The 12,936-nt window shown below is 54.2% G+C and overlaps 1 protein-coding gene across 6 annotated transcripts in view; it reads right to left on the bottom strand.

Annotated features, from left to right (window-relative positions):
- Positions 1-10,030: 10,030 nt before the first annotated feature.
- The window catches only part of Ttc13 (tetratricopeptide repeat domain 13), a 67,197-nt gene continuing 64,291 nt past the window's right edge, over positions 10,031-12,936 (bottom strand). For all 6 annotated transcript variants that reach the window (XM_046432037.2, XM_046432038.2, XM_046432039.2 and 3 more), the window contains 3 exons: positions 11,988-12,066; positions 11,823-11,902; positions 10,031-10,859 (listed from right to left, as the gene is read on the bottom strand). In XM_046432037.2, coding sequence (XP_046287993.1) covers positions 10,745-10,859; positions 11,823-11,902; positions 11,988-12,066 — 274 coding nt within the window. In that variant the 3' untranslated portion in view covers positions 10,031-10,744. The remainder of the gene's footprint in view (positions 10,860-11,822; positions 11,903-11,987; positions 12,067-12,936) is intronic.

The raw sequence follows: 12,936 nt of genomic DNA, 5'->3' as shown, positions 1-12,936 counted from the left end.
CCGCCCCCGGGGCCCGCACTCAGTCTCAGCCCGGAGCGCGGTCCCAGCAGGGCCCTCCAGACCCGTCCTCCGCTCTGGGTGCCGCCCGCACCCCCCCGCCCGGCCGGTCTGGGATGCCGCCCTTCGCTGTTCCGCGGCGCCGGCTTTTCCCGGGCCGGCTTTGGCGGGGCCGGCGTAAATCCGAGCCTGCGCCCGGTGGTGGTCAGGCTGCTCCTTACTTCGCGGCGGGCGCCAAATGGTCGCCACTGACAAAGGAAACTTCTTCACGTCCCTAGCGAGATTGGGCCCCGGGCCTCGAGGCAGCCGAAGGGCCACCTGGGAGGCGCAGCCCTAAGGAAAGTGGAGTGGGCCCTGCTAGTGGCTTGGAGAGTAAAGGAAGCGCAGGAGGCCAGGCCTTTCCCCTCTCTGAGCTGAGCTGCCCAGTCCACCAGCGCAGTGCCTGACTCTTGGACCAGTGCCCCACGCGTGGACCACAGGGGCTTTCCCCACACCGGCTCAGCCCTTGCCTTCTCTGACTCTTGTCATTCCAAAGCAAGCTCCCAGATGTTCATTAATGAATTTCAAGAGTGCATCTTAAAACATCACCAATGTTATGAAACAGGGATTAAAGGGGGAAAATAAGTGGATCAGTGTACTGAGGCTATACAGCATCAATTTAAATGGAGAATAACACCACCAAAAAAAAAAAAAAGAAAATCCCAGACACAAATGGAAGTCAGTTTCCTGGGTCTCAGAAATCACAAGAACCCGTGCAGCTCACTGTTTGCAAACAAGAGGGAGGAAAAGTTTTCATACAGAGAAGCAACATCCCTACAGGGGAACTGGCCTGTCATTCGGTAATATCTTCCTTTCAGACCAAAAAATTTTAAATTACACAACACCACTCCACCCACCCACCAAGTCTGCCTGACCTGGACTGATTTTAGCAAGACTTAAAAGTCTCAGGTGAGAAGTGAGTGTCCTTAAAAGAACTCCAGTCAACCCATGCCTAGGGACTTTGCCTCTGAAGTAGCACTTGGAAAATTCCAAACATGAGGGATTGTGGTTGTAGCTCAGTGGTAGAGTGCTTGCCTAGCAGGTGTAAGGCCCTGGGTTCAATCCTCAGCACCGCATATAAATAAATAATAAAATAAAGGTATTGTGTCCATCTACAATTAAATTTTTTAAAAAATCCAAATGTGAATGCAAAGCTCTGTTCCAAACATGAGACACCCCATCTTCCCACTAGAATCCTAAGATTTTTTTTTGGAATGTCACAAAAGTGGCAGGATGGCAATAAAAGATATTTTTATCAAGACTATTACCAGCATAATATGTACAAGCAATGGGAAAAGCAAGTGCCCCAAGTGAGAGCCAAATGGCCTGTATGTACAGGCTTATTTACAAAGCCATAAGCCTGCAAGCCTACTTCGTGGGTATTATTATTCTCATTTGAGTTGAAGCTATATAGGCAGAGTTGACTGACTGGATCTGCTAATTTATCCCTCTAATCCCTGTTTACTAAGGCAAGGGGTGTTTAAAAATGTACTCGTGAAATTTAATTAACATCTGGCCCCTGCTCTGAGAGTCACATTAGAGGGTGATTGGACCTTGAAGATTTATGTCCTTGGGTCCATTCACTTGAAATACCATCAGCATACCAAGAGGACGTGAAGACTTGCCGTGCTGATGGAGAAGTGAGGGTCTGCGTGCCAGGAGGTGAGGGGGAGCAGCTCCTGCCCTCCAGTGAGAGAAAGCCGCTACCAGTGCCTAGGCCAGCCCTCAACAGACAGTTTTGAGATGAGTAATTATGTACACTTGCCATGGCAGCCACTCGGGAGGCTGAGGCAGGAGGATCTTAAGTTTGAGGTCAGTCTGGGCAACTTAGCAAGACCCCGTCTCAAAAAAAAAAAAAAAAAAAAAAGGACTGGGGATGTAGCTCAGTGGTAGAGCACCTCTAGATTCAATCTCCAGTACCATGAAAGAAAAAGAGAGAGAGAGGTAACCCAGCCCCCAGATACGATGGTGTAACCCAGCCATATACTCTTCCCTTAGCTGTCCATGGCCACCCACAATCCAGGTCCTGCCACTGGGACTACTGGGGGCTGATGGCCTCCCACCTGGTGCTTCCTTACATTCCCACTTCCCTCCAGTCTCCTCCTCCACATACCTCCCTGGGGGTCTCCCTCTTGCCATCACTTGAGGCCTCGGCCATCTTTGGCCTCGGCTGGCCCTCACCTGTCCCTCACCTGGACTTTAGTTCACCCAAGGGCAGGCCCTGCCTTTGTGTGGCTCTCCTCAGCCCATGTGGCTGGGCTCCCCAGGTTCTGTCCACCTGTTCCTGCTCATTGGTGTGACGAGAAATGTCCTTCCTTAGCCCAGGAAGGCTGAGAGAGGCGGTGGGCCCTCTGGGGCTGCCTAGGGCTTAGCTGAAGGCCCCTCTGTAAGAACAGGAGCTGGCCAGCCCTGGACACTGAAGTTCTGGGAGGGCCAGGAGTTGCTCCCCGGGACAGACCAAAGCTGCTTTCTCTCCTTCTGCCCGGGCTCCTCCCTGCACCCTCAGAGGCTCTGAGGCTGCATGGCTGAAGAGCCTTGCTGTCCCTCTGTCATTTGGGCCTGTCAGGACTTGGCCTTCTTCCTCTCTCCCAAGCCTGGACTGTTCTTTTCCTTAGCACCGATTGCATCCCGCCATCTCTGCCCTCCCTCTGCCCCACTGAGCCAAGGTCACCTCAGCATCCTGAGGTGAGACTCCACCCTTAGCACCTTCCTTCAGGACAGTGGGCTGTGGCGGTTCTGTCCCCATAGGAAGCTCTTCCCTCAGGCTTTCTCACTGACCTGAGTTGTTTCTGCTTCCCCCTCCATTCCTTCTGTTTCCTTGCTCTCCCCCAAGACCCAGTGCCCGGCCTTCCTTTCTACAGCTCCTGGGCCTCTGGACCACCTGCAGCCTTCCCTCTCCAGGGCTCCACAGAGAGGACATGCCCTGCCACAGCCACGAGCCACTCTGAGCATGGAGGTCTAGAGAACAGAGTGCCACTCCAAAACCTAAATTATCTGCCTCATAAAGGAGCGCTTGGGGTTTACTTGTAGCTCAAGGCCTTCTGAGAGCAGGAGGCTGTGGGGGGGTGGGTGGAAGGCCGGTCACAGGAGAAGGCCGTGCTCCAACGATGATGGTGCTCTGGGGCCTACCGCTTATGCATGAAGCCCTTGCTGCTTTCCTCTGCATTTGGGAACTGGACTGCAGGCCCTGCTGGTCACCTCACCTGTGCAGCCCAGCAAGGGCAGGGCTGGAGGGCAGCATAGCGAGTCTCATGCACCCAAGGGAGCAAACTCTCAGGATACATATCACACCCTCTTATTTTGAAAACTGCACCCGCAGAAGGTCCTGAGGGCCAGGCTTGAACTTAGACTTTTCAGAATCCCTGGGTTCCACCTGACCTGGGGTACAGGATCAGGCTTCCCCGACCCCTCCCTGGCACAGACATCACACAGCAGCACTTGGACATGGGTTGGTCATGTGCAGGACAATGATGGCGGGGTTTATGCTCAGATCACTGGGATCGTGGTGGAGTGAAGAATGGAGGTGAAGGTCTGCAGGGAGAGGGGTTTCTGAGGAGTATGGCAGGGCTGGAGTTTGAGAGAGGAGCACAGGGACAGAGGGGAGCTGCCAGCTGGGAATGTGAGGTCCACGCCAGGAAGTACACAGAGATGCTGGTGAGGACAGGCAGGGTCCGTGCGAGCATGGCACACAGGAACCTGGGGCAGAGTGTGGGCCCAGTCAAAGTGGCACAGAGCAAAGCATACCCTTCAGAGCAAAGCTTCACCCATCCTTGCTACTGAGGCCGAATCGTCTTCTCAAGTCTAATCAGTTCATTCCCATGCTTCAGAATCTGCCCACAGAAGGTGAGATCCACATTTCCAGGTCTGACCACAAGACCTCTCCCTCTGCCCCACCCACAAGCCACGCGGGGCATACCAGGCACTTGCCCTCTGAGCAACTGTGTCCCGCACCCCTCTGGCCTCTGCTGGGAGGGTTCTCTCCATCTGGCACATGTCTCACCCCCAAGCCCCAGGACTCCCCGCTCTGTGCAGCCTTGCCCAGCGGCCCAGGGAGGAGGGCAGAGCTGTTGGCCCCTCTGTCCTCGCAGCACGTGCACCACTTTGTCACTGTTTGTGTCTTCTCTTTGGATCCAGCCTAAGACCAAGCAATCCAGACCAGGGAAGCGAGTCGGAGAACCAACAAGAAAGCCAAGGCAGGCAGCAGAGAGACCAGGCTGGTCCTGGACAGCATAGGAGGAGAGTGTCTCTGGGAGGTCACGGGGGTAAGCCTACTGGAGGAGCTGCCCAGCTGCAGAGCTGGGGAAGGGCAGCAAGCAGGCGGGAGCTCCACTGAGGCAGCAGGCAGGAGGGACAGCTCTCCGGGCCCTGCACTGACCTCCCCAGAGACCGTGACCTGCTTTTCTAGTTTCTCCTGCCTTTCCTGGCTTTCCCGTATTTGGCCCATCTCCAGGACTCCAGGGACCCTCTTGCAGCAGGCTCCCTGGAGGCCCGGCTCCCTCCCGGGGCCCTCCCTTTCCTGCGAGATCCTGGGACCCCTCACCACATCCACTGTTTGGTTTGCTATTCCTAAACTGCATTCATTCTGCACTGAATACACGGAGTCGGCTTTTAAAGATGTTTTGGAACCTGTTTTCTGCAACACTTCCAGGCTGGGACCTTCTGGAGGTCTTGGCTTTGCAGGGACCATTAACTAGAAAACAATAAAACCTAAAGAAAAAACACTGAAATGGGTCCTCCAAGTACTAAAAAGACTACTAACTCTTTTTAGGAAATTGTAGTGCATTTATTTGTATATGCCAACATTAGAAATGATTTCTGATTCAGAATACAAATTAGATTTTTTTACATTCCTGACTCAGTTAACTTCCCCCCGCCCCCACAGTGCTGGGGCTCAAACCCAGGGCCTCTTGCATGCTAGGCAAGTGCTCTACCCCTGAGCCACATTCCCAGACCCTTGTTGGTTAATTTTTAAAAATAACCATCTAAAAATAATAACTAACAAAAAATTTGGAAAATAAACACAATATACAACTATGTGAACATTCTATTTTATACACTCTGGTCTTTCTCCACATATATCAGTAAGTGTATGTCCTGTGCTGCTCCTTGTCCGTGAATTGGAAAGACCCTGAGAGATGGAGGAAGGCTGTAGTACCTAAACATTCTTTGTGCAAAATGCTGTCTCTTGTCCGCTTTGTGATGTGCTTCACAGGGTCCAGGTCACAAGGCGGAGTGGGATCCGTACTCTGCCTCCCACTTTGGACGGGTCCAGGAGTGCCTGAAATTTCCACCTCTGATCACATGCCCGCCCTCAGGCACCCAGCCCTGTGTCCCAAGGCCCCTCATGAACCATACCCCGTGACATCAAAAGCTTACTGTGTGCAACAGAAGGTGGCCCTCTCACCCCACCACTCAGGAAATTCCAAGGGCTTAGGAGCTATGTACCAGAAGCTGGGGACAGAGACCAAATATATATGTTACTTACATTACAGTTTTTTTGTGCAGTTGCTTCTGTGAATCAGAATGTTCAAACTTAGAAAAAAAATCTGGACCAAAATTTGTTAGTAAACTAGGAATTTAGTGTGTACTATTTTGGTGTAGAAAGTATATAAGGGACCAGGCGTGCTGTCACACACCTGTAATCTCAGACCCCAGAGGCTGAGGCAGGAGGATCGCAAGTTTGAGGCTAGCCTCAGCAATTTAATGAAGCCCTAAATAACTTAGCAAGACCCTGTCTTAAAAATAAAATGGGCTGGGGATGTTGCTCAGTGGTAGAGCACCCCTGGGTTCACTCCTAGTAGCAGGAGAAAAGAATATGAGGGACAGGAAACGTACCTCCAACCCTAATAATTACCTTTGGTAATAGGGAAGGACAGGAACATGATTTACGTGGACCAGAAGAGAGCAGGATCACCCTCAGAAGCCTCACATGTCCCAGGCCAGCAAGGCGTGACAGATTCATGAGCATGCTGAAGGGTCTGTCACGGAGCCGCTGTGGTTCCCCTTCCCTTCCTTGGATCATAGTGACACTGAACCGGTGTCCGCACCAGCCCTTCCTGGTCCCCACATTATACCTCACAGCTCGCTGTCAGAGGAGGAGGTCCAGCTTTGTCAAAGCCATTTAAACTGACCTGTTGAGAACCTACAGGGCTTTGTGGCGGCTCGGTTATTCGTGCCCAGCCAGACTGCGGCACTGACCCAGATCAGACAACGTACAGTGGGGTTCCTGAGTCTCACCAGTGGCATCTCGAGGGCTCAGGAGACACACGTCCAGCAGGCACTGGATGGCGCTCTGCCCAGAAGACAGTTCCCACCACACTGCTGTGTCAAGGGACGTCCTGCTGGGCAGGGTGGTGCCTGCCTGTAATCTCAGCAGCTCGAGAGGGTGAGGCAGGCAATCCTGAGTTCAAAGCCAGCCTCAGCAAAAAGTGAGCAACTGGAGGATGTGGCTCCGTGGTCCAGTGTCCCTGGCACCGCCCCCCCCCCCCCACACACACACAAAAGAATGTCCGAAGGGGCTTGGTCATAGGTCTAACTGGCTTTTCCCTGCGAGGCAGGGGCAGAACGGTGAGCTCATCAGGTGGGTACACAGAAACAGGGAGAAAGCTAATTGCTCACCAAGTTACCGCAGGTCACTTTTTCCGCAAAGTTAAAGCCAGGGGAACCCCCTGTCAGGCAGACTCGGGTGGACTGGAGCCTCCTGTTCTGGGATGAAGCCACTATTTGGGGTTCAATCGCTTCCTTACACTCTGGGTTTGATGAAGTGGCACTTGAAGCAGCGGCTCTCCTGGCCTGGTCTGGCTGTGGGGCCAGGGCAGTTGCTAGCCAAACACGGCCTCCCATTGTGTCTGAATGGAGATGAGGGTGGGAGTCCCTGTGCACTCAAGCAAAGTCCAGGTTTCAGGGGGATTAGAGTAAAGGGTGTCTGGTGGCAGCCTGGGGAGGCGAGTGGGAAAGCAAACCTCTGAGCCTGGCCTGGAAGCTTTCTGTACTTTGCTGGCCGAGAGCCCGCCCCAGGGCCTCAGTCAGACTTCAGGAAAATCCACCTCGATGCCCCGCTGCCATTATGACTACTGTAATTCTGGTTAGGATCATGGTAGCTCTTCTTTCTTCAACCCATGTTCTCATAAATATAAAATTTCTGCAGTTCCATGTTTGCAAACAAACGTTACTAGTGACACTGTACCCAGCCCTCCTGCCGTAGCCATCAACAGTGCCACTTTCAAAGCGCCTGGCCTGAGTGATGGTTCATGTGCCCCTGAGTGGCCTTGGGTCTGGTGTGTGTGAAAGTCCAGGGACTCCATCAGCCCCCATGGCACCTCCTCCGGCCCAGCACCCACTAGAAGCCAAGCTGTGTGCTAGGCATTGGAGACAGAGTGTCTAATATGCTGGAACTGGTGAGATCTCTAGGAGCCATCCCGGCACAGGGAAGGGACCCTGACGTACAGCAGCTCAGACACAGAGGCCTGACTTGAGACGGGGGTCTGGGAGCGGCTCACCCTGAAATCAGGACTTTGTGAGGAACTCGGCTCCTGGGCACAGCCCATCTCCAGGGCCCAGGCACAGGGCCCCCTCCCTCTGGTGGAACTCCACACTGTGGGGAGGCATAGAGCAGGGGCTAGGGAGAGTGGCGAGGGGGCTGGGCGCAGGAGACCCAGGCACTTCAGGGTGACTGGAGCTGTGGGGTCTGAACAGGGAGCAGCGGGAGGGAGCCAGGACCTTCTGCATGGCCTGGAGGAAATGGGTGGTGTGGACCCTGGGGCTGACCCCTCCAGGCCCTTTAATACTCCTCTCAAACCCCTCAGGGGGAAAAGGTCCTCCAGGGACAACCAGGGAACCACCTGGGGGTTTCCTGTGATGAGACCACACCACAGGGCCAAAGCACAGGCTGCAGTCAACCCACCAGGGGTTAGAAATACTCAGGAATGTGTAGAATGCATTCTTGTCATCCCTCCCTGAGCAAGGCAGTACGTCAGCTACCTAGGTGGCTTGCATGCTGTATCAGGTAGCAGAGGTCTCACAGGAGGGGCCCAGCACTGGCGTGATATGCCCGAGGCCCAGGGCTCCATCCCCAGCACTGCAAAACATAAGGAAAAAAGGCACTTCCAGGATACAGGAGGCTCTGTGCAGGACTTCCACAGCCCACGGCCCCATGAGGGCCTCATGTGCAGTCTGGTCATGGAACCTGCGTCCCCACCATCAGGGAGCACAGGACCTGTGTCCCCACCATCAGGGAGCATGGCTGCTGCCCTCTCAGTCTTCACCACAGCTGGGGCGCTGAGGGGCTATGGAGCCACAGACACCTCCAAGTCCTGCCTCCCACTCCACAGACTCAGGGGGCATAAACAAGCATCAAGACACACTGCAGGCATTTCCTAGAAGGAGAACCTGGACGCTGTTGCCATGCCTGGGACTGTAATCCCAGGACTCCTGGGGCAGGAGGACTGCAAATTCAAGGTCAGCATCAGCAACTTAGTGAGGCCCTAAGCAAGTTAGCAAGACCCTGTCTCAAAATAAAAAATTAAAGGGCTAGAGGTGTAGTTCAGTGGCAGAGAACCCCTGGGTTCCATCCCCATTGCTAAAAAAAAAAAAAAATGAGAGAGGAAAAAAAGAAGGGTCTCTATAAAAAAGTAGAACTAGGGCTAGGGCTGGGCTCGGTGGTAGAGTGCTTGCCTAGCTTGCATGAGGCCCTGGGTTCGATCCCCAGCACCACATAAAAAACCAAATAAACAAAATAAAGGTATTGTATCCATCTACAACTAAAATATTTTTTTAAAAAAAAAAGGACCACTAGCCAGGAGCGGTGGAGCACGCCTATTATCCCAGCGGCTAGGGAGGCTGAGGCAGGAGGATGGCGAGTTCAAAGCCAGCCTCAGCAACGGTGAGGCACTAAGCAGCTCAGTGAGGCCCTGTCTCTAAATAAAATACAGAATAGGGCTGGGGATGGGGCTCAGGGGTTCAGTGCCCCTGGTTTCAATCCCTGGTACCAAAAATAAAGAAATAAAAAGTACAACCAATGTGAACTTTTCAGAGAGCGATTCATGTAGTGGCCACTTGCAGCTGGAACTGTGGTTGACCTTCTCACTGTTGCAGGTGTGACAAAAGAACCTCCAGTGTCACCACATACACGTACCCCCTTAGCCTTCCTGAGAAGAGGAACTCAGAGCACCAGCACCGCCTCGGCCGGCAACAGAGCTCCTTCACCTGGCCATGACGCAGGTCCCCAGAGCCTCAGCAGTCCCTGAGCCACATGTCCCCAGGATGCCACAAGTCAGAGCCACTTCTTGCCTGAGCAGAAATGGGTCATCAAAGTGGAAATGCAGGAATCTGGAGTTAGCTAAGTCATGAGAAGGATAAATTCTAATTCTGGGGTGCTACAGACTGAATACTTGTGTCCCCCAAATATTCACTGCTGACCAGGCTGGTGTGGCTCAGTGGCATCTCCTGTGCCTGGCACCATCCCAGCAGGCCAAAGACTTCAGGACCGCCTGGTAAGGACTCTGTCCCGTGCAGTGCCAGGCGAGCCAGTCAGCCGAGGCCCTGGTTCCTAAAGCATGGAGAAGCAGGGCACACCTGGGGCCTCAGTGAGTTGCTAACCTCCCCAACTGGCACACCCCAAGCAAGACGACCTCTCTGAGCACAGTCGCAGCCCCAGGAAGAAGATGATATGTGGGTGTGAAATCTATTTACAAACTGAGGCACTTGAGGACCAACATGACTGCCGTCTCCAGGTTTGCCAGAAGAGGGCACAAGCCACCTGTGTGTGGCGGCCACCTGGGAGCCAGTTCCTGGGCAGTGTCTTTCCCAGGGGTAGGGGCAGGGGCAGGGGCAGGGGCAGGCAAGGACCAGAGGTACCATCCCGGAGGCGCACAGGTACCCCAGGCGGATTCCTGGGGCCTCCGCAGGCTGGTCTCACACACATTCCAGGACACACACTGGGCAGCCCAGAGCAGGAAGGGGCTTGTTTGAACCCTAACAAAAGCAGAACACAGAGTCAAGGAGCCAGCGCCAGGGTGACTGGCAGTGCCAACAGTTTAATGACATTCACTCCCTGCCACTCGCCCTGTCTGCACACGGACAAGCAGCTTTCCGAGTGTCCTTAGGCACAAAAGCCAACCTAGCTCACAAAACAGAACATTTGCAATCCAGGGCCAAATAGTGACTGACAGAGTCACCTCAGTCTTTTTCTAATGGTTCCGTGATCCGGGGCCGGGATGCTGGCACTGTCGGCGACGCGCTCTAGCTGCAGCGGTGGTGCACTCCTGGGCCCAGCTCCTCTGCCCATGCTGGGAGAGCTCAGGCCCGGACCACACCTGGCACAAGGTCTGCCAGGTCTGCGAGCAACCGGCCCCACAGCTATGAAGACAGGCCCGTGTGTTCTTGGCTTTGTTCTCGGGTCATTGATTTTTGGCTTCTGAAGTGAACTTTTTTTGCTCAAGGAAGGAGTCCCATGACTGTCATTGGAGACCCACAGACACCAACCGACACTTTCCCCTTCCTAGTCAAGTAGCTTCTCTCCAAGAACCTGTTTTCATGATTTCTTTTATGGTTTGGAAAAGTAAAGAAAATGATTTCAAGTATTCAATTCCTATCAAAAATTGGTATCAAAAGTAATAAAGGACCTAATTTCTTAATAATTTCATGTTTTAAAAAATAACTTAAGAAGCAAGAGGCCCGGCCCTCTGTGTGCAGAAAGCCCATGGTGCAGCTAGAGCTGCTTGAGACAGCGTGGAGAGGAGTCCGTGTTCAGCACCTCGATCATCGACCGCAACGTGGGGAACGTCTCTGACACAGACGGAAGAGCCTTGTAGGAAGGAGAGATGCTGGAAGAGAGACGAGGTCTGAGGGTCTGTACCGCCTCACACACAGGCCAGAGCTCACCTGGCCCTCGTCCCTCCCCTGGGAAAAGCAGGCAGGAGGTGCAGTAGTTACCCCTCCCTGCAGGGGCCCCAGACACCCTGGCAACTCAGAAGTGAAAGGGATCACGTGGGCCTGCACCTCTCCTGCTGTGCTGCAGCTGGACCTGGAAGCTGAGGACACCGCACGCCCCCCACACCCCCGGTGGCTTCTCTATGCCCAACTTCCCCCTCAGCAAAGGCCAGCATGCAGACACTGACCCACAGGGCTAGGTCCTGCTGTCACTGTCCCCTTAGGGGCTGCCAGAAGGCTTGCAAGAAGAACTCCCCCATTGGCCAGCCTTGTGACCACGTGTGAGTTGGCAAACCCCAAACAAGGACTTGGGGCAGGCAGAGGGATGGTGGGCCACAATCCCAGCCGCACACCTCTCTCTTTTAAAGAGCACATATCACCCAGTAGCCATCAGAGGGCTGTTGTGGGCATGAAGGCAAATTTGTAGCTGGTTAAGACGTGAAAGCAGGCCTGCTCCTTGTGCTCGCCATGGAAGCAGCAGAGTCTGACCCCGGGCTCCTCCCCAGGGCCCTGGAGGTGGGTGAGAGCTGGGCAGTGGGTCTGCGGATTCCTGGCACGAAGCACCACTGGCTTATTCCTGCCCATGTCACCACGACGTGCCACACATGCAGCGACCAGGCTCTGTGCCAGCACCAGCAGGGAGTCAGGCTTTGACCGTGAGCAGGCCCCTTTCCAGGGCAAGTGGCCCCAGCAGCGGAGGCTGGGAGTGCAACTCTGACCCACCTGCTTTTCTCACCTACCACCTTCCTCACCTTCATCTCTAGCCCCCCTGCAGGACAACCCTGAACCCACACAAGCACCCGGGACCCACAGTGTCCACGCGGGCTGGGCCTCCGTCCCCCTCTGCAGGGAATTACCTTTTCAAGTTCATCCAGCTTTTGGCTATTCTGCTAAAGGCCTCTGAGCCAGGAGCTGTCATAGCTTCAAAGTCGACCAACTGAAAAAGGGAGAGACGAGGGGTGGCAGTGAGACGGGGTGGCAGCCAGGCCCCACCCAGCAGGCCCCCAGTGGCACTCACGCACCTTCCCCTTGGGGATCTTCCCGGCCACCTCCTTCCCACTTGCCATGAGCGCGCCCACAATGACCGAGTAGGCGATGACACTGTAAGGAGAACAACTATCAGGTGGCAGGACCGTCACCAGGCCTCACACGCTTGCCACCACACAAGGCGGGACATCCACCACTTAGTCACACAGCAAGGCTTATACTTGTTTAAAAAATTGAGTCGTTTACTACTAAAAATCGACTGATCTGCTATTTTAGGGTAAAGTCACTGAGTACGTTCTTTCTGAGAAAAGTACTTTTATGGGTTTTCTTCCCATTTTCTACTGCTGTGAAATAGTAAGTTTAAAATGGCACTAAGACACACGTACAGCAAGTTTTATAAAAACAAATGCACTAATCATATTTTTTAAGCATTAAAAATGTTGGCCCCCAAAGAACAGACAACTAACAGGCAGTGGTCTGGAAATCAGGGGTATGTGAGCTGCCGGGGACAAGGAGGCCACAGGAGACTGAGCGTGGCCCTGGGGCCCTTGCCTGCTTGCTCGGGTCCCATGAGCAGAGTCTGCCGCCTGGTCTCCCTGGACAGGTCCAGGGCAGCAGGTGTTTGGAAGTGGCCCTGCTCCCATTCTTGGCAGGAGGAATGGGGTGGCTGCGGTGCTGGATGGAGGAGACTTGGCACTGAGACCATGGTCCTGTGCTTCTTCCCAGACTAACGGCTCCAGAGGGAGCATGGCCAAGTGGCCAGCAGGCGGGGCAGAACGCTGGGCCAGTGGCAGACACAGGAAAGCCAACCCACCTACGGTTGTCCACCAGAAGACTTCATAGAGGCGGCTGACATGAGCTGCAGCTTCTGGGCCCAGGTAGGGAGAGGAACAGAGGAGGAGGAGGAAGATGGTAGAGGGCTGGGGTGGACACACAGGGGTAGAGAGAGAACTGAAGGAGGGAGCCGCCTGGAAGGCCTGCAGA

Source organism: Marmota monax, unplaced genomic scaffold (genome assembly GCF_021218885.2).
Source record: "Marmota monax isolate L192 unplaced genomic scaffold, Marmota_monax_Labrador192_F-V1.1 WCK01_AAM20220418_F8-fsc00071, whole genome shotgun sequence".
Lineage (NCBI taxonomy): Eukaryota > Metazoa > Chordata > Mammalia > Rodentia > Sciuridae > Marmota > Marmota monax.
This window is presented reverse-complemented; position numbering and strand designations above follow the sequence as displayed.